Here is a 27,540-nt window from a genome sequence, read left to right as displayed (position 1 = left end):
GGTTCCACAGTTTGCATGGAACACATGGTATTAAGTTGGACCAGCTCGGTGAAGATAATCAAGTGTAGCAGAAGTGAGAGACCAAACCCCGTTTGACTGTGAAAGTGGTCTGGTCTTCCATTCCCTCCTTCCCATCCCTAAGGCAAAGGAAACAAAACAAGGGGCTCAGAGCCACAAGTGCCTCTGCCTCCCATGTGTCTGTCATCTTGCCTGGTCTAGCACACAGCCACAGGACCAGACCTTGACAAGGAACCCATCACTTTTAGGACAGCTTCCTGGTCCTGCCTGAGTCTTCTTAAAATACCTGGCCTTGGGGGCACCTGGGTGGCTCAGTCGTTGAATATCTGCCTTGGGTTCAGGTCATGATCCCAGGGTCCGGGGATTGAGCCCCGCATTGGGTTCCCTGCTCAGTGGGGAGTCTGCTTCTCCCTTGCCCACTCCCACTGCATGTATTCCCTCTCGTGCTGCCTTTCTGTCAAATAAATAGATATTTTAAAAAAAACTTTAAAATACCTGGCCCTGCTCCAGAATTTATTACTAGATACACCCCCAGCCTGACCCTGGGCCACTCAGGCTCCTTGGGGCAGACACAACCAATCCTCTGCTCAACACATTTTATTGCTAAGGACAAGGTGATGCACCAGTTTTCAAAATAATTTGGTTTATAGCGTTCATACGTAACAAAAAACAGGGAAGTATTATAAATCTGATTCTTGTATACACAGGGTATAGGTGTGAAGCCCTCCAATTCTGGGCCCAGGCAAACAAATTCATGAGGAGCAAAAACCTGTTTAACCCCTTCAGTGTTGCCCTCCATTCCCACCCCCACCCCCAAATCAGCTCCCTCCCACCCCCAGACCAGGGACATGTCTAAACCTGCCCCTGGTCTTCAATGGCCCCAATTCATCTTAACCCTCCCAGCCCCTGCATGATTGCAATTTTCTGTTGACAGAATCACCCACCAGGCTCTGCCTGCTTCCATTGTTAAGAACCCCCTTCAGGGTATTCCCCAGCCATACCCTCTAATACTGTGCCACAGAGGCTCTGTGCCTAGCATGAACAGGCACACACCCATGTTACCCCCAGTCTTCTCCTCCAAGACAGGACGAAGAGGAGGCATTAACTCTGTGACATCTCGATACTGCAGCTTTGCCAGCACTCTCTCGAGGCAGTTCCAGGGACAGACAGATACCACACTCCATCTCCAGCCAACCCCCAAGAGCCTTTACTCAGCTCAACTGAGGGCAGAATTTCACATTTTGTTGCCCTGGACAGGCAAGGAAGAAAGTAAAGGCCAGGGGCTGGCAGAAGCTGGTCCAACCAAACACACACACACGCACACGCACCCGCACACGCACATACACACATAAATACAAAAGGGGGAGGGATAAGCACCAGCACCTCGGCCTCATTGGTGCAGGTGACTGTTAGGAAGCTAAGTCCTAGGCAACCAGCCCGGCCAGCGCAGTTGACCCCACTGTAGACCAGGGCCAGTGCAGCCCCGCATTTCAGTGCTCAGCCCTTCAGCGGGGAGATAGGCGGCTGCTGCCACAAGTCCAAGAAAGGCTGTCCTTTCACTACAGCGGAATGCGACGGGGAACGGGGGCGTGAGAGGATGATGGGGTCAGTTATTCCATTCCTTTTCATTTTACAACTTCACTTGCAGAGACTTCAGAGTTCCAAGTGTCTGCTGTGCTGTGGAACCCCAGTGCTGTCGCCTTGATGGCTGGGCACCTGCTGGCCCCCAGAAGCACCTACTCCATGATGGCTCGGTATAGTGCAGGCTCGATGTAATCCTCCCGGTATCTTGAGTTGATCACTCGTTGCCGTTTCTTTTCCTGCTTAACCTCCTTCTCCGTGAAAATCTCATTGAAGCGCATGTCGGAGGCTACAGACTACAGAAGAATAAGCAAGCCAAATGAGCACTCTGTAGCCAACCACCCAGAGGAAAGAACAAAAGGACACACCCTTGCTTTGTTCACTCCCTCCCGGACGGGAGCCAAGGGCACACAGAAAGCACACTCACCAGTCAAGGGTACACAAAAAACACACTCACCAGTCAAGGGTACACAGAAAGCATGCCCACCAGTCAAGGACATACGGAAGGCACACTCACCAGTCAAGGGCACACAGAAAACATGCTCACCAGTCAAGGGTACACAGAAAGTACACTCACCAGTCAAGGGTACACAGAAAGTACACTCACCAGTCAAGGGCACACAGAAAACAGGCTCACCAGTACAGGGCACACGGAAGGCACACTCGCCAGTCAAGGGCACACAGAATCATGCTCGCCAGTCAAGGGCACATAGCAGGCACACTCACCAGTCTGGATTTGACCCTCTTGGGAAGCTCTTCATCCAGCGTGTACACGTCATCTCTCTTAACCACAAGCTGTGAGCCATCCTCAAACTCCACCTACCAAGTAAACAAAGACCTTTGGCTGTGATATCCCTGACTCCCTGGTCCGCTGTGCATAGTGGCAATTTCCTGCCATCACAGGAAGGATCCAGAACACTGAAAAAAGGACTACCAAAATGAAGCCGCTTCCGGCAGACAGGACACAGGGCAGCCGCACACTCTGAAAGGGTTACTAACAGGTGAGCTCTCCCTAGAGCTCCCCTCGGAGGAAACACTGAATCAATCAAGTATTCCCCAGCGCCCCCAAAAAAACCTTTGGCTACCTGGTACATCTGGATGGGGTGCGAGGCCACAAATTTGGCTCCGTAGACTTGGCCATCTGTCCATCTCACTTGGACCACCTCTCCTTCAGCGGGAGGACCCAACTGGAGACAGTCCTGACTCTGAGGGAACAGTAAGTAAGAAGAGTGAAAAGAAGATCCCTCATCACCATCTACTTAGGGAAGAAGGAACCAGGACAAATTCCTGCTCAGATGTCTGCCCGCACAAGGCAGGCTCTCGCTGGGCTGAAAGATACAAGTTCAAGAGCTGCCTGCTGAGTCCAAGTCAGCCCTGTATCTCTACTCCCGACGCTCTGAGGTGACAGAAAAGGGCAGCCAGAGTAAGCTTCCAGTAAACTTAATAAACACAGTGCCAAGATCAAGACTCCTTCTCACAATCCTTTAACTGTCCTGCTAAAGATCAGAGGACAGAGCTCTGCCCTGAAGAAATACTAGAATGAGGATTTCAGAGTATAAAAAAAATTAGCCTCTTTCTCTGAGTTGACCTTTGCAGCTATGGTGTAAAAGCTCTAACAGGTAAAACTGCTTGTTCCTCAGCACAAGGCAGCGGCTGTGAGCATCAGCAGTTGTTACCGTATTCCTCACCGCTGTGCACTCATAATTTAGTGGGGGAGGGAAAAAAAAAAAGGAAAAATTCCTGGTTTCACCTAACAATGTCTCTTGATGAGGCAGAAAAACTTGCTTTGTCAAATTTTAGTCCTTGAGTACATGTGAGCACTCAGAGGCGGACACTTTGGCTACCTGCTTAAGAACAATGGTTATCTTGAGGAAAAGCGCCGTGTAACCGACCTGTGAGCTGCTTTTATCATGGAGCACTGGCTCTATTTGAAAAACTGGCTGACAAACTACGGTTATTCAGACTTGAGTACTGGCAGACATCCTCTTGGAAATGAATGAAATAAGTCTGTCACTTCAAGGAAAAGAAGTCATAGTACTGCCAATAATAAAACTTAAGCTTTTAGAAAAATTAGAACTCCAGGGAAGTTGTATCACCATACTAAGCTTGAAGCTTTGCCAAATTTGAAGTTATTTCTGAGGGGCACCAGGTGGAGCATGCGACTCTTGATCTTAGAGTCGTGGATTCAAGCCCCATGTTGGGTATGGAGATTACTTAAATTAAAAAGAAAAAAATGATTTAAATAAATAAATTTCTGAGCAGTTATACTAATAAATGTGATTTTTGATACTGTATAATAAAAATTTAACATTTAGGGGCACCTGGGTGGCTCAGGGGGTTAAAACCTCTGCCTTAGGCTCAAGTCGTGATCCCAGGGTCCTGGGATCGAGCCTCGCATCGGACTCTGCTCAGCGAGGAGCCTGTTGCCTCCTCTCTCTCTCTCTCTCTCTGCCTGCCTCTCTGCCTACTTGTGATCTCTGTCAAATACATAATTAAAATCTTAAAAAAAAAATTAACATTTGGAAGATCTTCATAGTCTAATGCATGAGTACTTTCTAAATACCCAATGTATGATGTTACAAAATCAGGCGTAAGTAAAGATTCATTCTCAGTGCAACATAAGCCAGTGGATTTTAATATAAATTCACTGACCTACTTTCAGATTCCACCCTGCAACTAACTTTCAAGAAGCCACTCCTCATTGACTTTTGGTGTAGTACCCAAAGAATAATCACAATAGTGTGAAAGGTGATTAAAACACTCCTCCCCCGTGAGGCTGAATTTTCTTCATATACTTTAACCAAAACAATACATCACAACGGAATGAATGAAGATACAACATTAAAGAGATTTGCAGAATCTGGGGTGCCTGGCTGTCTCAGCCAGTAGAGCACATGACTCGATCTCAAGGTCATGAGTTTGAGCCCCATGTTGGGTGTAAAATTTACTTATAAATAAATAAAAATCTTAAAAGATTAAGGAGATTTGCAGAATTGTAGAAAAATGGAATTCCTCCGTCTAATATTGCTTTAAAATGGTTATTTTTCAATTAAAAAACCCAGATTGTTTTAAGATTTTATTTATTTAAAAAAGATTTTATTTATTTATTTGACAGAGAAAGAGACAGCATAAGCAGAGGGAGCAGCAGAGGCAGAGGGAGAAGCAGGCTCCCCACTGAGCAGGAAGCCCAATGTGGGGCTTGATCCCAGCACCCTGGGATCATGACCTGAGCCGAAGGCAGATGCTTAACCAACTGAGCCACCAAGACACCCCATTAAAAAAAAAAAAAATTGTTTTAAATTAGTTATCTCCATTTTAATTTCCAACAAATGCTGATAGACATTACCCACAAAAAAAAAAAAAAAAACAAAAAAAAACCTGTGGGGTCCTCAGTAACTTAGAAAACAGAGTCCTGAGATCACAGATTTGTAAATTAGAGATACCCCCACCAGCTTCTCAGAACTGGTATGAAAAGTGAGATAGACACCTGCCGTGAAGCATTTAGTATAGCGCCTGATAGATTAGAAGAGCTTGGTTAAGTTACACCTATTCTACTGCCACAGATACTATTAACATCATCTTTACGGTGACTCAAGTCTACCTTGTAACTAATGAATGTGGTTTTAGCAACTAGGTTGCTAATGCAGTATAAAGGTGGGAAATACTAGATTTGGTAAAGGCAGAAGTGGCTTCATCCCTCTACCTTGGTGCTCAATCTAACATACGAAAAGACAGAGTGAGGATAAGGGAAACTTGAACTAAGTCCTCAGTACTGAGCCAGGAAACCTAGAAGTGTGGGTGTCGGGTGTCAATAACTTAAGCAGGCCAGGGATAGCTACTAAGTAGTTCCTACTTGGCCTGGAAGTCGTCACCTATAAAGAACCAAACCAAGGGTGCCTGGGTGGCTCAGTGAGTTAGGCCTCTGCCTTCAGCTCAGGTCATGATCTCAGGGTCCTGAGATCGAGCCCCACATCGGGATCTCTGCTCCGCAGGGAGCCTGCTTCCCCCTCTCTCTGCCTGCCTCTCTGCCTACTTGTGATTTCTCTGTCAAATAAGTAAAAAATAAAATCTTTTAAAAAGTAAAAAATTTAAAAAAAGAACCAAACCAAATTCCATGTCCACTAAGAGGGACCAGACAGGAAAGAGAGTTGGCTAATTCTCCAAAATCACACAGCTACTGATAAGCAAACAAGCTGGTATTGGCCCCCTGGGCAGATTCCACTGCCTACGCTCTTGCATGGCCTTACAGCCCCTTGCAAGGTTGGCTTAGATTAAAGAAGCAAAGTACAAAGTACAGCAGAAAATAAAGATTCCTGTAAGCTTCTAGACAGAGCAGGGTAGCCCAGCAGCACACAATTTTCTTGGTGAGGAAAGACCAACACAAACGCTCCTTTCTGTTCAGGGAAAGATTGATGGAACTTCGGGCCTGGCTAAAGATGGCAGGCAGGCACACAGTCAGTCTGTCAGCCAGACCCAGAAACACCCTCAACCCAGACCACCCATGCAGCTCCTCGCAGTCATTACCACTATGTCCTCGGGATAGAGATTGTCGCTGAAGGAACCATCATCAAAGTTAACTTCATAGAAGGTCTCGGTGGTGAGCCTGACCACCTCACACTGGTAGAAGCGCCCATTCTTGTGCTTGCTGATGACCTTCTGGCCGGCGGTGATGCTCTGCAAGGCCCCCTTGGCACGCTGGGAAAAACAGAGGCGGAGGTTACTCCCACATCCAGTTGACAGGACTGGAAAATGGGAACCAAGATCAGTTGGTTTTTCTTTCCCAGGGAGAGACAAGCACGGAAATGAAAATGTAAAAAGGACTAAGGGTGGCAGGTGGACCCGGACTTTTCAGATACCCACACCTCTATAGTGATTCTACGAAACACTAGCATCCTGTTCTCCTCCATAAATGCAGCACCTCCTAAATTCCCGGTCCATACTGTCTTACACCTTACACCGCCCGCCTAGTTCCCTTACCTCAGACTGTCTCCCAGAAGAGACCTTTGTCACTTCCCTACTGCTGCCAGACACGGACCTACTCCTCACCCACTCCTGCACACAGCTCAGACACAACAGGGTGGACACTCCTCAGGAGACCCGAGCCCAGGGCCCCAGACACTCCTCCACGCTCTTCTCAGCACGAGCGCTATCCTCAGGGCTACAGCACAACGGTCAAGGTCCCCTAGAGGTCCTCAGCTGCATGTGACCACGGACTCCCCACTTTAAGGGCCCTGCTGGCTCTTATTCTGAACTTGTCCTTGATGCAAATGGGATCCCAGAGCATCTGGTGGCATCCTCTCCAACCACTGCCCCCTGAGTTCCCCAAGCACTGTGCTCTGTCACAATGGTGGCTTTACTGAAGCCTCAGCATGTGTGCTGAACAGGCCCACAGCTCAATCTTAGCCCTGCGGGGCCCCTTGACCGGAAATGCTGTTCCCCAGTCAGCTGCACACCAGCCCCTTCACATCCCAGTGTCAACCTATGGACACTGCAGCTTACTACGCCTCTTCCACTCCCCTTATCCTGCTATGTTTTCATCCGCCACACTCCTCCCCATCAGATATACTGTACATTTACACGTCTCTCCCAGTCTTTCGACTACATGTAGCAGGACAGGCTTGGTTTTGCCTGGTTCACTGGAACACTCCCAGCACCTACACGGGAGCCTGACACGTAAGAGGGGCTCAGTCAGTATTTGAAGGGTGAAAGAGTGAAAGAAGTACTCCACGGTCCCCCCCTTTTCTCACAGCACCAGGAGTCAACAGCTGCCAATTTAAGGATATGGAGAGCCAATGGCAATGCCCAAGTCACTGTCCTGCCTCCATAACCAAACTCCTGCCCCCTGAGCCATGAAGGCTCAGCGCAACCTCACCCACTGCCCCTCCAGTCTCTCCCTCACAAAGACTAGCTTCCCTCTTGCTGAGCTCCTCACCCACCTGATCGTCTCTTGTGCTCAGTGAAAGATCTTTATGAAAAAGAATCCAGTCAGCCAGTAAGACCTCTGCCATGATGCCACATGGTAGTGACGGGTTTGCTCCTCCAGACCAGTATCTTGTGTCCTGCACTACCGTGCTCACTGTACTGCTGACAGGCTTTATCGCGGCCTCTCTTATTCAACTCTAACTCCCCCAACTACAGTCCGGCTCCTGACCGCAAGACCCCATGGCGACTCCGCAGCATGGGGCACCGATGAACATGACACCAGAGCTGCCCGCCCCAGAGCACACAGCCCCCCGATCTCTCTCCACCGGCTTCTGTCTATACTTCCTCAGCTACTTTCACTGGCTTCTGCTCTGCCATCTGTTCCTCATATTAGGAATCTCCAGGGCCCAGTTTTTAATGGCAACTGGACTGAACTACCCTGTTAAAAACTGGTGAGATCCAAAACTTCACCGTCTTAGTTAAAGCAGCTGCCTGCTGGCGGCTCCATCAGAATTCTCCAGAAATGATCCCAAAGTCAAAGGTCCTACCCTCTTTTTCCCCCCACTCCCCCTTTCCCTTGGAAGCCCTACTCTGAATCAGTTTTGGTCACAGTTAATAGCATCATTTTTGCACTCTCCCCATCTTTCAGGGAAGTAATTTGAGCCCTTTTCATTTCATACTCCTTCACTCCTTTCCCCATGTTCCCCTCTCCAGGATGGTCAACAAACCGTCAATTCCACCCATCATAGGACTCCGCGGTGAGATGTGACCCCAAAGCTCTACCTGGTGTGTTCCCACTGCAGACTCACTCCACACCCAGACTAACCAGTCTCCCTGTCTCAAATTCTTATTCTTTGGGCCTCTGAATCCACTACCAGAGTAACTGTTAAGAAATATGGCTCAAAATCATAATTTTTGAAAAGTTCTCATCTAGCAAAAGAGAACTCAAACACCTAAGAAGGGCAGTCCAGGGCCTCAACCGCCAGCCCAGCCACATTCCCAGAACCAGTCTTACGTGTCTATTCTCCTGAGACGTGTTCACTCTGCCTCTGAGGCCCAAAAGCCCTCCCTCTCACAATTCCTACTTCCTTTTTTATTTTTTTCTTTTAAAGATTTTAATTATTTATTTAACAGAGAGAGAGATCACAAGTAGGCAGAGAGGCAGGCAGAGAGAGAGGGGGAAGCAGACTCCCTGTTGAGCAGAGAGCCCGATGTGGGGCTCGATCCCAGGACCCTGAGATCATGACCCGAGCCGAAGACAGAGGCTTAACCCACTGAGACACCCAGGCGCCCCAACTCCTACCTCCGCTGAAGTCCCACTTCAACTGCCATCTTCTACCCAAACCCTCTCATAACTTGTCTAGCTGGGATGACATATAATTTTCTCCAAGTTTCACTATTTAGAGAAGCACAAAAATCTCTACCATATGCTCATTAAGGGCTAAGTCCTCTGAGGTCTCTCCTCCAGTTCACACTATCTACCAAGCCCCCGCTGTGTCCTGGACATGGTGTTAAGGAACAGGAGCGCTCCCATTAAGAAGCTAGGGCCCAGGGGCACCTGGGTGGCTCAGTGGGTTAAAGCCTATGCCTTCAGCCCAGGTCATGATCCCAGGTTCCTGGGATCGAGCCCCGCATCGGGCTCTCTGCTCAGCAGGGAGCCTGCTTCCCCCTCTCTCTGCCTGCCTCTCTGCCTACTTGTAATCTCTATCAAATAAATTAAATTTAAAAAAAATTTTTTTTAATTAAAAAAAAAAAGAAGAAGAAGAAGAAGAAGAAGCTAGGGCCCAGGGGCGCCTGGGTGGCTCAGTGGGTTAAGTCTCTGCCTTCAGGTCATGATCTCGGGGTCCTGGGTTCGAGTCCTGCATTGGGCTCTCTGCTTAGCAGGGAGCCTGCTTCATCCTCTCTCTCTCTCTGCCTGCCTCTCTGCCTACTTGTGATCTCTCTCTGTGTCAAATAAATAAATAAGTAAATCTTTAAAAAAAAAAAAAAAAAGCAGCAACAGCTAGGGCCCCTCGAGGAGGAGTGGCAAACAAGTACACAGATAATCACAAGGACCCAACCACAAGCAGTCTGGTGCCAAGCAGGGAGCAGAGATGAACTGGGGCCGCCTCTTTGTCCCTTCCTCACCGGCACTGTCCACAAGGCAGAACACCAGAGAGCATACTTGCCGACACAATTAATGGACAGCCTGCAGAGATCTAGAGACGGGTAAGAGGATTGCAGACCAGCATCCTCCCTCACCTCCAGACTGGGGATCTTGTGCCGAAAGCAGGTAATGAAGACGACAAAAGGCCAGTCGTCGGGCTGCATCACCACCCCCGCAGCCTGGGCGCAGCTCACGTGGAAGGCGGTCGGGCAGCGGCCGTGAGAACACTGCACGCAGCAGCCGGCGGTCCTTTTCCTCCGCTTCTTACAGAAGACACATTTCTACAACATAAGGGAGGCAAGCCAGGGACTCCAGGAGCTACCAGTGCTGTCTCCTCTGCCGTTCCCCAGCCCAGATGCACAGAGCCCAATGAGCAACCTTCCTCCCAAAAGAAGAGGACACACACACCTCTTCCAAACTCCCATCTGAGCATGTGTGTTCTCATGAAATAGTTTTAACCATACGGTGACTCAGAGCCTCTGACCAAAACCAAGGGTAAAAGAGGAACACTGGGTCACGCGGAGGAAAGGATGCCCTCAGAACTGTTATGCTCTCCACCCAGAGACGTGTAAATGGGGAAATGACGGACAGAGTCCCCAAACCCATCTCTTCCTTACCAGTTTGAAGCGGGGCAGGGGAATTTTGCTCACATCCACTGGACTTCTTTCGGCGATGTTGACAAACCTTGCTTCCAAAATTGCCACAGCACAAGACACGTGGACCCACCTGCCAAAAGTCAAAGGCAACCTCAGTCACCTCTGGCTCCAAGGCCCTGCGGCCTCCTCATCAAATCTATCAAGAGTCAAGAGCGAGTGGGCCTGCCCACAGTGCTCCATCCCTGACCCAAGATGGCCTCTTACTTCCAATTCCACCTGCAAGGTCCCCGGGCCCAGCAAGGTAAGAACCAGGAGTGTCTCCATACTGAGTACGGGGATGGGTCCCCAGCAAACCGCCCTGGGTTAGCCCAGGGTTGTGCTTCTCACACCACAGATTCATTCCCAGTCTGCTGCAAAATGAGTACAACTAGAGCTAATTGAGTGGGGCAGGTTTCAGGGAGTGAAAACAAATCTGAGAGCTCTATAAAGACTTCTTTTACCACAGAAGCACGGTGGTAATGTCTTAAAATGTCTCCCCGGGTGCCCTGTCTGCCAGTAGCCATAGATCTCCCCTCTCGGCCTTTACCCAAACTCTTCCCCGAAGCTGAGATAACCTCTCCCTCTGCTCCCTTCATCCACAGCACCCTCACTTGTTAAGGTCTGGCCCAGGCCTTACTCTGATAGCTCTGTTCAATGAACCCCCTGGGAGAGTTACTGTTCTGGGCATTCTGAGAAACTGACGTGCACCATGATGAGAGCCCCTGAAACCAGGCCCGGTGGAAACCTACCACCCATAGTGGGGCTTCTGTGCAAGAGAGCTAGAGCAGATTGGTTGGGCGCGGCCCCACAAGGGCAGAATCAGGAATACACGGGGAAGGCGGGGGGCTCAAGCAGAGCCACTTCTACTCCAAGTAAGGAAGAACCTGCAACAGTGCTCTCTCACAACTATGAGGAACACGGTGGCCTTAAGAAATGGCAGCAAGTGTCTTTAAAGGCGTGGAAGCGGCAAGGAGAAGAGTCGTCTACCTGGAATGGCACGAAGGGTGGGGAGGCTCTTGCAGGCAGCAGGGCTCCAGTCCCAACGGGACAGGAGCTGGAAGGAGGATACTCACCACTGGCTGCCCACTGACCCGTGGGCACCACACCCAACTCAGCCAGCTTTTGCAGAGCAAGCCCTTCATCCGCCTCACGCTTCTACCTCCGAACGCATAAGCGGAGACCAGGCACAAAGGCTCAGCTCGGTGAAAGGCTGCTGCCTGCCAGCAACAATGCCCAGACTGTGGAACGTACTCCACACGAGGTGGGCAAGGCTGAGCTCTCCTCCACATCCCGTTCTGCTCCCAAAGGACATGCACCCTCCTTCCGAGAGTAGGTCTAAGCCAGGGTGTGTTGCCTGTGGACAAGTGCTCACAAGCCCCTGGCTACAGCCACCTCTACACCAGCCCCAGCTACAATAAAGTAACTGTCCTCACTTCCAGCCCCTGGAGCCTCTGTATCACCTATGCGGGGTCTCCAAACCTCTGAGTCTGTCTTAGCTCCTTGCAAAGAAGGTATCACTTACATCTCCTCCTCAGAGGAGAAGCTAGATCAGAAAGGTCTAAAGCTGCTTGGCTCCCCTGGGCATCCCGTTTTTTTTGTTTTGTTTTGTTTTGTTTTTAAAGATTTCATTTTATTTATTTGACTGAGAGAGATCACAAGTAGACAGAGAAGCAGGCAGAGAGAGAGGGAAGCAGGGTCCCTGCTGAGCAGAGAGCCTGATGCGGGACTCGATCCCAGGACCCCAAGATCATGACCTGAGCCAAAGGCAGCGGCTTAACCCACTGAGCCACCCAAGTGCCCCGGGCATCCCGTTTTTAAAATCAGTCTTGGCAATGCTATTCCAGCTCCAATGATGTGCTTCCCAAACCCTCCATCAGTCACTGTGACGAACAGCCACTGCCCTCCCAGTGCCTCTCTGCACACTGCTCCGGAACAGAGCATCAGAGCCACCGCTCGGAAACTCACCTGTCATCATTGGCTCTCTGTAGGGCTCCCCCTCGTAATGAGCACAAACAGCAATCCTGCCAAGAAGGGAGGGGGAGGAAGGGGGGTTACCACCAAGTCATTAATATCCAATCTGCTCTCTCCTTGGCCTCCTTTGGGTAACTGCAGCCACCACATAAGAAAGCGGCTTACCAGCATGTGGGGCCTCGCCTACACAGTCCATGTAAGCAGAACTGCCCTACAGGAAGACAGGGAGACCACCCAGGGCTAAAGTACACCAAGTATTCGCTTGACTCAACATAATCCTCTTCGCTGTTTCTGCTAATAATAACTAGAAGCAGTCACCAAGAACACTCTGCTCAAACTGGAGGCATTACAGGGCTCTGCCGCCTCCTACATGGGGTACTGCTAGGTTCCGGGGCAAGGGCTGATGATGAGAAAGCTACCAAAAGAACCATGAGCCCCTTTTGATGCCCCAACCCAATAGCAAGATTCTCTGAAGTGGCTTACAACTGGTCCTCAGGAGGACCTCTACGGGGTCTGGACACAATGTAGCTGACACAGCTTCCAGACCCCATTCACGGCCCACCACAGATGGGCGGCAGCCACGCTGTCCTGGAGATTTATTCTGACAATCTGCCCTCTTTGCCATCACTGTGTACCAGGCACACTGTGTAGACTGCCGGAGATAGGAAGTCCACATGAAAAAGCCCGGCCCTGAGCAAAGCCAAGGGTCACAGGCAAGATGAAACAGTGTGGACCACTCACCTCCTCCAGGGCATTAGCTGAACACCGAGAACACATCCAGTCTTCAGAAGCCTTTGCAGGGGGTACCCCGTAACAACCTAACAAGGACACCAGGATGAGCAAATTAAACCCAGAGGCCAGGGCGAGAATGTACACCTGCAACTCCTTTCCATACACTACCAGTGTGAAAGCTGCAACCAAATCTTACAGAAAAACCCCTGAATTCTAGAGTCAGGGACCCAAGGGTTCACCCATACAGCTCCGTGGCCCAAAGTCTCGAAAAGGCAGAGACTGTGCACTGCCTGGTTTAAACACGGAGGGAGCAGCACAGACTAATCACCTCCTGGTATCTGAGGCCCAGTGAACAGCACAAAGTAGACCCCAAAGTCAGTGCAATTCCAAGTCCATCAGCAGCAAACTCCCCAACAACACAAGAGCAATCTGCAGTTGAGGGCCTGGGGAGGCCACTGGCAGGTTGGAGGGAGGCCAATATGGGGTGAGACCGGCACTGAGCAAGCCCAGGCGCCTGGGTCAGGTCGCAGGCGATAGGCAAGGCACTCACTGGCATGGACGCGGACACTGCACTTCTTGCAGGAAACGAGAAGGCTGGTGCCGTCCTCCTCAAGGTAAGGGGTAGAAAGGTTGATGTCCGTGCTGCAGCCAGTGGAGGTAAAACACATTTCTGGAATCAATGGCTTGGTCCTCTGCTTCTGGACAGCTAGAGCTGAAGTGTTTCCACAGCTCTGACTAAGGCCTCCAAACTCGACCTAAGGAGAGAGAGCAAGTGCATCCCTCAGCGAACACGCGCCCGTGTTCCCAGCTTTCTACCTGCTCGGTCAGCAGAAAGCTGCCTCTCTTACTGGCAGGACTCTGGCTATGGCTCCCGGGTGCACAGCCATTATCCCAGAGCTGCTAATTGAAGTTACCTCTGATGACTCAAATTCAATTTCTCACAGCAGCATCAAACAGAGGCCCCTGGGGACAACTGAGAAAAGGGAGTGAGGTAAGAGGCAACTGGGATTTCCATCTTCCCAAACCAAGTGGTAATAAAACGCACTGAGGTGTTAGCAAGGTCGCTCTTGCGGGCTCCCCGATGTGCGGCACCACGTGGCTGGCCCCACCCAGGGACAAGACCCGGAGCACATTCCTCGTGGACTAGAACAGATGTTCCCCCAGGGCCCACAGCAGCGAGACACCTGAGCTGCAGCACTGCCACGCGGCTGGACCCCCACCTGGGACTTCCGGATCAGGGTCCCTCCGTAAAGAATGCTACACCCACGTACCTCCCTTGGCAAACAGCCTGACTGCCAGGATCTGCCGGCTCTACAACCATTCCAAGGACAGGGCCCTAAGCATGTCAACCCGAGGCACAGGCCCCTCCTGAAGCTCTGAGACCCACGCAGTGAGGGTCTGCTGACAGAACCACCAGGCCATTTGCCTATCTCACAGGCAGGGGCACATATATTTCTTCAGTTTTGCATTTTTGTCGATGGAAAGGCACAGCCAGTTACTAATCCAAAACACGTCAGTGCGACGTCCCAGTCTTTGGCAAGCGTCAGTCTGGGGCCGCGCCAGGCTCAGTGCAGCCAGGCCTCCACAGCCACCAGAGGACTGCTTCTCCACCTCCCTCCCTGCCCCCTCCCCCGGTTCCTTCTGACTACTGCCCGTGTCCACTGTGGCAATGGCAAGAGGACAACAACACTGCGGATCTGGCAGACTGCAGTAACGAAACGCAATGCCCCAGACTAGCCAGGACGAAAAACCGCCTGGAAGGAACAAGCACCAACCAGAATGGTAAGAGAAGGACAGATTCCTCTGGAAACACTGTGAATGCCACAGGATGGCCACAGGGCACCCCACCGAGGCTAAGACACACACACACACACACACACACACACACACACCCTCTGTCCCCGCTCTTCAGCAAACCGTTCTCCAGTGAAAACCCACATTGCTGGACTATCTGCCTGGAGAAGCCTGACCAGGACAGAGATGAGGCAGAGAGCGCTAGAAAAATAGGCTCTCCCAAGACAACCAGTGACAAGCTCTGTGTACCCACAGCTAAACCTGGCTTCCCTCTAGACTGCTGGGCCTGAGTACACAGAGAGGATAAAGGGGGCATACCTGATGGTAGGTCTGAAAGATCATACAGACTGCGCAGTGAGGGGCCTGCTGGGCCATGGTCTCATTGAATTCCTTCTCGGCCTCAAAGTTCGGAGGTCGGTTCTGCCATAGTTGACTCAGGGGCTTGGCCCAGGCCTCTGTCTCCTCAGCCTCCTCCTCCGGGGTCAGCTGTTCGGATGACTCTAGAGCAGGAAGCAGAGAATGGGTCAGCACCAGCCCCGTGCATCAGCAGTTCTGCCTAAAGAGACAATGAGCTCACTGGATTCTTGGTCCCAGGTCTGGCCTAAACCTCAGATCCTACCGGTCTGATAAAGGCAAAGGGCAGAGGTGATTTCCAAAAGACTCCTTCAATACTCAGAAGATACTGCAGACAGTCCTGCCTGTGCCGCCTTCTCTGGTTAAGCTTTATACCCGAGTTCAGCCCACTCTCCTTTCCCCTGGCAGCTGTCAGCATTCAAATCCTATGCCCAAAAGCAGCACAGTGAGACACAGTCTTGCCAGAAACCATGTTACTTGCTGCCTCCAACATGCCAGCATGTTGAGACCCTACCTTTTAAGAGTTTCCTCTGTAGCTGCACTGAAGGGAAATAAGGAACAAAAATAACAAAGAAACGGCAAGGCTTCCAAGTTTTTACACCATGTGCCTTGGTCAGAACTTTCCAGCTCCCTCAGGAAAGATCTGTGGGGTCTCTGCCTTTTCTGGACAGGGATCCCCAACCATCCTGGCTCTGCTCGGAGGATGAGAGTAGACTGCAACCAAGACAAACCCTCTTTCCCAGCCAAAGGATGTAGCACATTGAGTCTAGACCAAGGCCTAGCACACAATGGCCCACAGGACAAATGCGATCCAGTTGGGGAACTAAGAATTATTTTTCTATCTTTAAAAGATTAAGGGAAAGAAATGAAGAAGAGTATGTGACAGAAGGAGAAAAGCCTGAAATATTTACTATGTGGTCTTTCCCAGACCTCTAGTCTGTTTCTCTTCATTGCCCTAGCCGGCAGAGCATGAGATTCAGCGGGCCTCAGCACTGCCTGAGGAAGGAAAAGAAAGAGACACATTGCTGAACAGAAAACAAAAAACCGTGCTCGTTGGGACGCCTGGGTGGCTCAGTTGGTTGGACGACTGCCTTCGGCTCGGGGCGTGATCCTGGAGTCCCGGGATCGAGTCCCACATCGGGCTCCCAGCTCCATGGGGAGTCTGCTTCGCTCTCTGACCTTCTCCTCGCTCATGCTCTCTCTCACTGTCTCTCTCTCAAATAAATAAATAAAATCTTTAAAAAAAAAAAAAACCGTGCTCGTAAAACAAGATGGAAGGGATAAAAGTGCACACTTTCGAGTTCCCCTTAAATCAGAGAGATGGGCAGAGCCCACCAGATTCCAACAGAAGCAAGGTCAAGGAGGTAGGAAAACACTGTAACTCTAAAATTATGGGTCAATGAAGACCGTCTTTGGTAAAAAGAACCACAAATATTGAAATAAACTAATCCACAGTGTTTCTCCAGATGCTCCCCCAAGTGAGGCCAAGTACAAGACGTTACATTTGGGATGTCCTTCTTTGGCAAAGGAGTCCAAAAAAAGGTCCAAGTAGGCAGCACCTGGCAGGAGACCAGCTCTGTGCCAGCCACACCACGGACGACCTCCATGGGATCACTGTATCATACTATGTGCGGACATTTGGAATCCCCGGCTACAACCCCTGCAGTGATCCCACTGCTTCCAAGATAGAACCGCTCTGAAGAGGCCCTGTACAGCTCTATGCAGAGCAGCCCAAGGAACACTCTGGTACACACCTGCACTAGCTGCCCATTTCCTTGTGCATTTCTGGCAACTCCAGCTCAGTGTACAAAGTTACCCACTCGGCCTTCAGAGTCACGTTGACTCTAATGAGACCTGATGGACGCCATGTGTATGACCTCAGTGAAGTACACTGTAACATCGTGAGGCCATCACAGACAACTAAAATCAGCCCCTACGAGCCCCATCGACCAGCCCCAGCCAGCAACCACGGTGCCGAAACCAAAGCAGGTATTTTCCTTACCCTGGCCAAAACAAGAGTGACCAAGATAGAATAGAAGAAACAGAAACAGCCTCCCAATCACAAGAGAAAAACTAACACAGTGACGTGCTCTGTTTTTTGGTTTTTGGGGGGTTTTTTTTGTTGTTTTTTGTTTTTTATTTACTTAGTTGACAGAGAAAGAGATCACAAGCAGGCAGAGAGGCAGACAGAGAGAGGTGTGGGGGAAGCAGGATCCCTGCTGAGCAGAGAGCCCGATGCGGGACTCGATCCCAGGACCCTGAGATCATGACCTGAGCCGAAGGCAGCGGCTTAACCCACTGAGCCACCCAGGTGCCCCATCGTGCTCTGTTTACAAAACCATGATGGCCAAAAATCACCCCACTTAGATGTTAAATGAAACCTGCAGGAATTTTACAGTTTACACATACAAAACATCACTGAGATGTGCAAATAAGACATACGTATGTATTTCATGAGTATTTATGCCTCCATTAAAAAAAATTGGTAAGGGGTGCGGGGCACATGCTAGACTAAGAGAGACTAAAGAAACAAAGCTTTGTGATGGGATTGGGAGGGAGACAAACCATAAGAGACTCTTAATCTCACAAAACAAACTGAGGGTTGCGGGGGCCGGGGGGTTTAGGGAGAGGGTGGCTGGGTGATGGACACTGGGGAAAGTATGTGCTATGGTGAGTGCTGTGAAGTGTGTAAACCTGGCGATTCACAGACCTGTACCCCTGGGGCTAATAATACTACCTTATATATTAATAAAAAAATAAAAAATTAAATAAATAAAATCTTTAAAGAAACATAGCTTTGAAATGGGTGACCCTGGTTTGGTTTATACTGGTTTAAAGGGAAAAAGCTATAAAACACATTTTTGGGGGCGCCTGGGTGGCTCAGTGGGTTGGGCCGCTGCCTTCGGCTCAGGTCATGATCTCAGAGTCCTGGGATCGAGTCCCGCATCGGGCTCTCTGCTCGGCAGGGAGCCTGCTTCCTCTCTCTCTCTCTGCCTGCCTCTCCATCTACTTGTGATTTCTCTCTGTCAAATAAATAAATAAAATCTTTAAAAAAAAAAAAAAACAAAAACAAAAAAAAACCACATTTTTGGGTTAAGCAGGGAAAAATTAAAACGGGCTGAAAATGGGAGAAGATGGGAGAATCCACTGCCAGATACGGGAGTTTTCATTCCTCCAACTTCTCCGTACTTGAAACTGATCATAAAGAGCAGGAGGCCATATGTTATGATCTCAACTACATTATTATAAAAAGACAGGGGCGCCTGGGTGGCTCAGTGGGTTAAGCCTCTGCCTTCGGCTCGGGTCATGATCTCAGGGTCCTGGGATCGAACCCCGCATCGGGCTCTCTGCTCAGCAGGGAGCCTGCTTCCTCTTCTCTCTCTCTCTGCCTGCCTCTCTGCTTACTTGTGATCTCTCACTGTCAAATAAATAAATAAAATCTTAAAAAAAAAATTATAAAAAGACAGGGCGCCTGGGTGGCTCAGTGGGTTGGGCCGCTGCCTTCGGCTCGGGTCATGATCTCAGGGTCCTGGGATCGAGGCCCGCATCGGGCTCTCTGCTCAGCAGGGAGCCTGCTTCCTCCTCTCTCTCTCTGCCTGCCTCTCTGCCTGCTTGTGATCTCTCTCTGTCAAATAAATAAATAAAATCTTTAAAAAAAAAAAAAATTATAAAAAGACATACATGGATACAATCCAGTATTTGACTAGAAAAATCAGGAAGATTAACACACTGAAATATGCAAGTGGTCACCTTTGCACAGTAATTCTGTTCACTTTAGAACTTTGTTTTTCCAGGGGCGCCTGGGTGGCTCAGTGGGTTAAGCCGCTGCCTTCGGCTCAGGTCATGATCTCAGGGTCCTGGGATCGAGTCCCGCATCGGGCTCTCTGCTCAGCAGGGAGCCTGCTTCCCTCTCTTTCTCTCTCTGCCTGCCTCTCCATCTACTTGTGATTTCTCTCTGTCAAATAAATAAAGTCTTTAAAAAAAAAAAAAAAAAAAGAACTTTGTTTTTCCAATTGTCTACACCCTGTATTTAGAGCCTCTACAGCACTGGGGCTGGAAATCCTGAAGCTAGGCTGCTGCTATCCAGAGAACCCAAGCCCCATCTGGGCCAGAGCAAGAGCACTGAAGACTTCCTAAGGCTCTGACTCAAGGTCTGGCCTTGGACCTCAAGAGACTTTCCCCACTTATCACAATCCTACCACCGAGGGAAACAGCAGAGGTGGGCGCCAGCATCAGATCAGAAAGAGAACGTGGGGCTTGCTTATGGAGCAGAAAGGCTGGTCAGACTCTGGATCTTCCCAGCCAGCACTGGTGCCAGGAAGGAAGGGGCAGGGTAAGAAAGGGCCCAGCATTAGCCAATTTTAACAAGGGACCTGCCTGAGACTCACCCATGCACGCTCACATTCCTAGAACTCTGAGCTCCAGGCCGCATAAAAGACCTCGCTGAGCTGATGGCAACAACCCTGAGCTCCAGCGAAAGATGAAGTTCCTAGTTCCACCCCAATGCCTGCCTTTCCCCTTCTTCTCTGTCACAGGCCCCTCTTCGTGCCTTCCTACCCCAGCCTCTGCCCTCTCCCCGGCAGCCTCACTTACTCCAGGTAAAGGCACCAAACAGACATTAGCTACACCTGGTCAGCACAGAGTAACACAGCTGTCCCGTGTCAACTACACTTCAAGTTAAAAAAAAAAAAAAAAAGTTTTATAAAAATTTTTAATATTTATTTGAGAGAAAGCAAGCACAGGGGTTGGGGGCAGAGGGAGAGCAAAAGGAAAGGAACCTCAAGCAGACCCCACTGAGTGCAGGGCCTGGTGCAAGGCTCTATCCTATGACCCCTGAGATCATGATCTAAGCTAAAATCAAGAGTCAGACACTTAACCAACTGAGCTATCCAGGTGCCCCATTCTGAATAATTTTTTTAAAAAAGGTATCAAACACCACTTCTGCTTGGCCCCAAGTCTACATCCTCCACAGACACTTAACAAAGGTTTCTAATTCCAACCAAAGCTAGAAGGCAAGGAGGCACTGAACTCAGGTTTCTCCAGTCCCTACCACACTCACAGTCTACACCCAACCCCCAAATCCAACTGACTTTGTGCTCAACACCTTCACTACATCCCTCCCCCATCCTTACCACCATCATCCTGCTTCAGACCCTCCCCTGTCTCTCGGAGACAAGGCAAAAGCCCATCTGTTGCCCTCAAAGCCATTCTCAAGAAGCAGTCACTAGGAGCAATCCTTTTAATGTCAGTCTGGCCACTTAAAACCCACTAGAGCAAGGCCTCCCTCTTCAGTCTCCCCCAACCTCACTCCGGCCCCACCCAGCACACCCTGACCTGGCCATTTAAATGAGTGGCTCCCTCTGAATCTCTCTTTGCGCACCCTTCTGTGCTGTTTAACATCTCCTTTCTTTGGATCTCTTTACCTGTCAGTTTGCCCCACTACCTTGTGAGCTTTTTGAGGGCACGGACATATCTTAGTTATCTCTGTAGCTACACATGCAGCATTGGGCTTGGCATCATTGACAGAAGTGCTATCCAGAAAAATCAGCCTGTACTTCCTAATAGAGAAAGAGAAAACCCTGCATGCGATCATCCTGTATTAGACACATTACAAGATACACAGACATACAAAGAAATATGATTACAAATTAAGCACCAAGTGAGATCCTGTCTTCTTGTGGAGTACCTGGGCGAAGAGCTAAGCCACTGGCCCACCGCTGACACTCAGCTGGGCCTCCCCATGTCCTGTCACTGCGAGTCCTAATGGGGTGAAACACCTTCCTCTTCCTGGTGAAGAGAAGACAACACTTACCATCATCACTGACACAATCCTGCAACACCAGTGGGTGATGGCGGGGGAGCTTGCTTAAGGGCTGACGACGGCCCTTGGACTTCTTGTTCTCCTCCAGGGAAAACATGTATTCATCCGCCACCTGGGCAAAGCACAAGAAGAAATCAAATTGGTCTTGCCTCCACTTTGGGACATAGCAGAAGTTGGTCTTACAATGAAAGGCAAGGGAAAGGACAGGCACAGGGAGACACAAAGAAATATAAAGCCAAACAGAACACACCTGGCTTTGGAAAAACCAAAACGACAGTACCGTGCAAACTAATCTAAACTAGGATTATGTAAACATTTTAGGGCAAAATTTGTGCTTTGTAAGTGTGGCTCCTGTTCCTCTCAGAAGCAGCCAGAAACAAATGTACCAAAAATAAATGTACTCTACAGGAATGCCACGCCCCCTCCCTTAAGCTCACAGTCATGAGACTGCATCTCCCAGAGCCCCAGAGAAACCAGGTGCCCCTTTTCTTGGACCAGAAGGGCAGCAGCACCTGTCACAGAGAGCCAGGCAGCTAGGCCATTGGACTTGTAAAGCTAGAGGACATCCGAAGGGGTGAGGAACAGCTGACCCACTAAAGTAAAATAGGCCAGCCTCTCCTGATGGGCTGTCAAGCCCTCAGCTCTAGCTGATACTGTTCATTCCTCAGTTAGTTTCCTTGTGGAAACAGGACAGAGTACACATCTAAAACTCCAGCGTAGCTACAAAAGCAAAAGTCAATGTAATTAGCGTTGTATTTAAATAATGGCAGAGCAAATACAATTAGGTTTAGGATGTACAAGACAGAGTCAGTAATACCACATGACTTTCTTTCCAATCAATGTATTTTAAAATTCGGTCATCCTCTCAGAAAAAAAGCACTTGACAAAGTACAATACCCATTCATGATCAACACCCTCAACAGAGTAAGTTTAGAGGGAACATAACTCAACATAATTAAGGCCATATATGAAAAATCCACAGCTATCATCCTCAGTGGGAAAAAAAAGAGCTTTTCCTCTAAGGTCAGGAACAAGACAAGGATGTCCAGTCTCCTCACTTTATTCAACAATACCGGAAGTCCTAGCCACAGCAATCAGACAAGAAATAAAAGGCACCCAAACTGATAAGGAAGTAGTAAAATTTTTTTACCACTTACAGATGACACAATACCATATATAGAAAACCCAAGATGCCACCAAAAAACTGCGAGAACTAATAAAGGAATTCAGTAAAGTCGCAGGATACAAAATCAACCTACAGAAATCTGCATTTCTATACACCAATAATGAAGCAGCAAAAAGAGAAATTAAGAAAACAATCTCCTTTATGACAAAATAATAAGATACCAGAAATAAACTTAACCAAAGAAGTGACAGACCTGTACCCTGAAAAACAGAAAACAGTGATGAAAAAAAATTAATAAAAATTAAAAAAAAAAAAAAAACCACTGATGAAAAAAACTGAAGGCAACACAAAGAAATGGAAAGGCATTCATTCCATGCTCATGAATTGGAAGAGGAAATACTGTTAAAATGTCTACACTACCCAGAACAATCTACACGGTTAATGTAATCTCTATCAAAATAGCAAGAGCATTTTTCACAGATCTAGAACAATCCTCACATTTGAATGGAACCACAAAAGACCCCCAGTAGATGAAACAATTTTGAAAAAGAAAAAACTAGAGGCATCACAATTCCAGACTTCAAGTTATGTTACAAAGATGCTGTAATCAAAAGAGTATGTTATGCTTCCTCCTCTCTCTCTGCCTGCCTCTCTGCCTACTTGTGATCTCTGTCAAATAAATAAATAAAATCTTTAAAAAAAAAAAAAAGTATGTTAATGGCATACAGACTCACAGTTCAATGGCACAGAAAATCCAGGAGCAAACCCACAACTATATAGTCAACTAAGATTCAACTAATTAAAAATATAAGAATATGCCACAGGGTTGGGGCAACTGGGTGGCTCAGTGGATTAAGCCACTGCCTTCGGCTCAGGTCATGATCTCAGGGTCCTGGGATCGAGGCCCGCAACGGGCTCTCTGCTCAGCAGGGAGCCTGCTTCCCTCACTCTCTCTCTCTCTCTCTGCCTGCCTCTCCATCTACTTGTGATTTCTGTCTGTCTAATAAATAAATAAAATAAAATAAAATAAAAAAGAATATGCCACAGGGAAATAATATAAGAATATGCCAACAAATGGTGTTTGGAAAACTGGACAGCCACAGGCAAAAGAATGAAACTGGACCAATTTCTTATATCAGACACAAAAATTAATTCAAAATGCATTAAAGACCTAAATGTGAGACCTGAAACCATAAAAATTCTAGAAAAGAGCACAAGCAGTAATTTCTCTGACACTGGCTGCAATAACTTTTTTTCTAGATAGGTCTCTCCTGAGATAAGGGAAACAAAAGCAAAAATAACCAATTGGGACTACAGCAAAATAAAAAGCTTCTGCACAGTGAAGAAAACAATCAACAAAACTAAAAGGCAGCCTACGGAATCAGAGAAGACACTTGCAAAAAATATATCCGATAAAGGATTAGTATACAAAATACATAAAGAACTCCTATAACACAAATACCCAAACCCAACAATAACCCAAAACCAAATAATCCAATTAAAACTGAGCAGAAGACAGGAGAACAGACATTTCTCTAAAGAAAACACCCAAATAGCCCACAGACACATGACAAGATGCTCAACATTACTCATCATTACGGAAATCCAGATCAAAACCATGACAAGGTATCACTTCACACCTGTCAGGATGGCAAAAATTAACACAAGAAACAGGTATCGATGAAGACGTGAAGAAAAAGGAACCCTTTTGCTGTTAATGGGAATGCAACTGGTGCAGCCACTGTGGAAAACAATATGGCAGTTTTTTAAAAAAATTAAAAACAACATTACCTGACAATCCAGTAATCTGCGTATTTACCCAAAAAATATTTTTAAAATACTAATTCAGAGACCCCAAGGTGCTCAGTTGAATTAAACCAGGCTAAACCAACAATTTCCCAAGTGCACATCAAGAAGGCCCCTCGGAAAAAAAAAAAAAAAAAAAGAAGGCCCCTCGGGGTGCCTGGGTGGCTCAGTCATTAAGCGTAGGCTCAGGTCATGATCCCAGGAGCCTGGGATCAAGCCCTTCATCAGGCTCCCTGCATCAGGTTCCCTGATCAGCAGAGAGTCTGCTTCTGCCTCTCCCTCTGCCACTCCCCCTGCTGAAGTGCTCTCTGTGTCAAATAAATAAAATCTTTCAAAAGTAAAAAGCTCAAGGAGCCTCCAACCAAAACAGCCCTGCTTTTGATTTATACTTTTTCTTAAGGATTTTATTTGAGAGAGAGAGCAGCGATCACACTCGAGAGAGCATGAGTCGTACACAGAGCAGAGGGAGAGAAGCAGACTGCCCACTGAACAGGAAGCCTGATGTGGGGCTCAATCCCAGAACCCGGAGATCAAGACCTGAGCTGAAGGCAGACACTTAAACAACTGAGCCACCCAGCCACCCCTGATTTATATTTTTTAAGTGAGTAAGATTTTACTTAAAGAAAGGGTTCTTGGGCGCCTGGGTGGCTCAGTGGGTTGAGCCGCTGCCTTCAGCTCGGGTCATGGTCTCAGGGTCCTGGGATCAAGTCCCGCATCGGGCTCTCTGCTCGGCAGGGAGCCTGCTTCCTCCTCTCTCTCTGCCTGCCTCTCTGCCTGCTTGTGATCTCTCTCTGTCAAATAAATAAATAAAATCTTTAAAAAAAAAAAAAAAAAAGGGTTCTTTGGCTCATTAAATTTATTTCACAAAGCTACCACGGGAAAAAAAATAACTTTAGAGACATGCACTCCCACCATACTAACAAATTACATACACCAATGTGCTCATGTACATTTTGAAACAAGAATAGACTATAAAGGTATCTGGGTAGTGCAGCTGGTTAAGCATTCAACTATTGGTTTCTGCTCAGGTTGTGATATCAGGGTCATGAGATCAAGCCTTGCAGGGAACTCTGCGCTCAGCGCAGGGTCTACTTCAGATACTCTCCCTCTGCCCCTAATTCCCTCCCCTTACCACCATGCACGTGCGTGCTCGCTCTCAAATAAATAAATATATATTTTAAAATATTTTATTTATCTGACAGAAAGCACAAGCGCACAAGCAGGGGGAGCAACAGGAAGAGGGAAAGGTAGAAGCAGGCTCCCTGCTGAGCAGGGAGCCCCCATGTGGGGCTCAGTCCCAGGACTCTGGGATCATGACCCAAGCCGAAGGCAGATGCTTAACTGACTGAGCCACCTGGAAGCCCCAATAAATCTTAATTAAAAAAAAAAAAAAAAAAAAGACTATAAAAAGATAAAGATAAAAATAGAATTCCAATGAGGAGCCTGGCTGGCTAAGTCAGTAGAGCCATTTGATCCCTCTTGATCTTAGGGTTGTGAGTTTAAGCTCCAGGTGTGGCATAGTTTACTTAAAGTAAAATTAAAAAGTAAATAAACAAAGTCCCATTATTTCTGCATCCCAATAATCTTCTTACATTCTGCCTTCGAAGATCACCTAAATAACAGGCCTATATCTGGCATGTGGCAGTGGCAGAGACCAAAAGTAAGAAAAAATAAAATGATGGGATTTCCAGCCTGGGTCATCAAGGTGAGAGAGACTTTAAGAGGATTCTCGAGGATGAAGGGGGAGGAATAACAAGCCAAGTTTAAAAAAAAAAAAAAAAAGGAAAAGGGGGGAGAAAAAAAAAAAAAGCCAAGTTAAACATGATAGGCACTACCACCTGCCCTGCTTCTCTGCAAACACCCAAGAGGGGCAAAAAGGAATTAGCCTGAGAGTTCAGAACACAAGTCAGAGCAAGAGCTGTAGATTTAGGGATGCTCAGAACCAGGTTCAGGATTGAAACCATGGGAGTAGACATTACCAGTGGAAGATAAACTGAATGTAGAACATGCCCTCCGGAATAGAAGGAGGAAGAGAAAAGGGAGATCCAGGGGCATGTGGGTGGCTCAGCAGATTAAGCGTCTGCCATCAGCATGTCAGAGTCTGTCATGATCTCCTTGTCCTGGGATCGTCCTGGGATCGAGCCTGTTTCTCCCTTTGCTCCCTACTCTTGCTCTCATTCTCTCTCTCAAATAAATAAAATCTTTAGAAAAGGAAAGAAAACAGAAAAGAGATCCAGTCACAGAGAATACAGGAGGAATACAGAAAGCAAGGAGGGGAATGCCACAGTGCCAAGGGATGCCGAAGAGCTGAGGAGGAAGGGGCCAAAGGACACAGCAACTGGGAGATTATCAGGATTTTTTTTTAAATTTGTTTATTTATTTGACAGAGAGAGAGGGATCACAAGTAGAGCAGCAGGCAGAGGGCGGGGGGGAGGGTGCGGGGGGTGGGGAGAGGACAGGCTCCCTGCCGAGCAGAGAGCCCGATGTGGGGCTCCATCCCAGGACCCTGGGATCATGACCTGAGCCTAAGGCAGAGACTTTTAACCCACTGAGCCACCCAGGCGCCCCTACATATGATTTTTTTTTTTAAGATTTTTATTTATTTATAACAAAGAGAGACAGTGAGAGGGAACACAAACACAGGGGAGCTGGAGAGGGAAAAGAAGGCTCCCCGCTGAGCAGGGACCCTGATGTGGGACTCAATCCTGGTATCATGACCTAAGCCAAAGGCAGACACTTAACCACTGAGCCACCCAGACGCCCCTGCATAGGGTTTTACAGGCAGAGAGCGAAGAAGCCTGTGATAGGAGAGATACTAAGCCTTCCACAGACAGAGTAACGGTCCCCCAGAGATGTGCAGTTCTAATCCCTGTGAATGTTATGTTGACAGGACAAAACATTATTAAGTTTGCTCATCGGATAAAATAGTGAGATTATCCCAGATTCTCTGGGCAGGCCCAGTGTAATCAAGCAGTGCTTAATAATGAAGATGGAAGCAGAAGACTTGGTATCTGAGTGATGTGATGTGAACAAGACTTGGCAGATGTGGCTGCTTTTGTAGACAGAAGAAAAAGGCCACCGGCCAAGGAATGTGAGCAGCCTGAAGAAGCCGGGCAGGACAAAACATCTCCCTCTGGAGCCTCCCATGTCAGACTCCTGAAGAACTGGAAGATAATAAATCTGTACTGGCCTCAGACTCTCAGTTGCTGGGAACTTGTAAAAAGCGGCAATAGGAAATGAGCGTGGGGTAGAAGATACAAATAGGTCATTTAGGAGGTCCAAATGCTGGAAGTAGAGGGGTCAAGACCAAGAACACCAGAAGGTAGCTCTGGGAAAGAAGATGCCAAACTCCAGCCCTGTTTGTTCCAAATGATTCCTGCATGCCAGCCTATGCATCCCGCATACCGTGCTTGGGCGGCGGTAATGCAGACACCGGTGACACACAATTTCTGGCCTCAAGGAACTCGTGGCCCACCCAGAGGTGGACTTGGTGTGCAAGTCTCAAGTCTCTGTCCTTTCCATTACTGTCCCTTTGCCTCTGACCAAAGTAGTCTTATCTATTCAAATAGTTAAATACTGTTCCATATTTTCTCATCTTCCGGCCTAACTACTCCCCTGCTCTGTGGTCTCTGCA

At 48.2% G+C, this 27,540-nt stretch overlaps 1 protein-coding gene across 2 annotated transcripts in view; it reads right to left on the bottom strand.

Annotated features, from left to right (window-relative positions):
* Positions 1 to 597: 597 nt before the first annotated feature.
* Positions 598 to 27,540, bottom strand: part of KDM4A (lysine demethylase 4A) — a 48,233-nt gene continuing 21,290 nt past the window's right edge. For both annotated transcript variants that reach the window (XM_044238030.1, XM_044238031.1), the window contains exons 12-22: positions 20,966 to 21,086; positions 15,118 to 15,299; positions 13,556 to 13,760; positions 13,015 to 13,091; positions 12,268 to 12,323; positions 10,285 to 10,393; positions 9,763 to 9,948; positions 6,124 to 6,294; positions 2,685 to 2,804; positions 2,326 to 2,418; positions 598 to 1,895 (exon numbers count right to left, since the gene is read on the bottom strand). In XM_044238030.1, the coding sequence (XP_044093965.1) occupies positions 1,755 to 1,895; positions 2,326 to 2,418; positions 2,685 to 2,804; positions 6,124 to 6,294; positions 9,763 to 9,948; positions 10,285 to 10,393; positions 12,268 to 12,323; positions 13,015 to 13,091; positions 13,556 to 13,760; positions 15,118 to 15,299; positions 20,966 to 21,086 (1,461 nt within the window). In that variant the 3' untranslated portion in view covers positions 598 to 1,754. The remainder of the gene's footprint in view (positions 1,896 to 2,325; positions 2,419 to 2,684; positions 2,805 to 6,123; positions 6,295 to 9,762; positions 9,949 to 10,284; positions 10,394 to 12,267; positions 12,324 to 13,014; positions 13,092 to 13,555; positions 13,761 to 15,117; positions 15,300 to 20,965; positions 21,087 to 27,540) is intronic.

This window comes from Neovison vison, chromosome 2, assembly GCF_020171115.1.
Source record: "Neovison vison isolate M4711 chromosome 2, ASM_NN_V1, whole genome shotgun sequence".
Taxonomy (NCBI): Eukaryota; Metazoa; Chordata; class Mammalia; order Carnivora; family Mustelidae; genus Neogale; species Neogale vison.
Note: the sequence above shows the minus strand (reverse complement) of the source record. Positions and strands in the feature narration are given on the sequence as shown.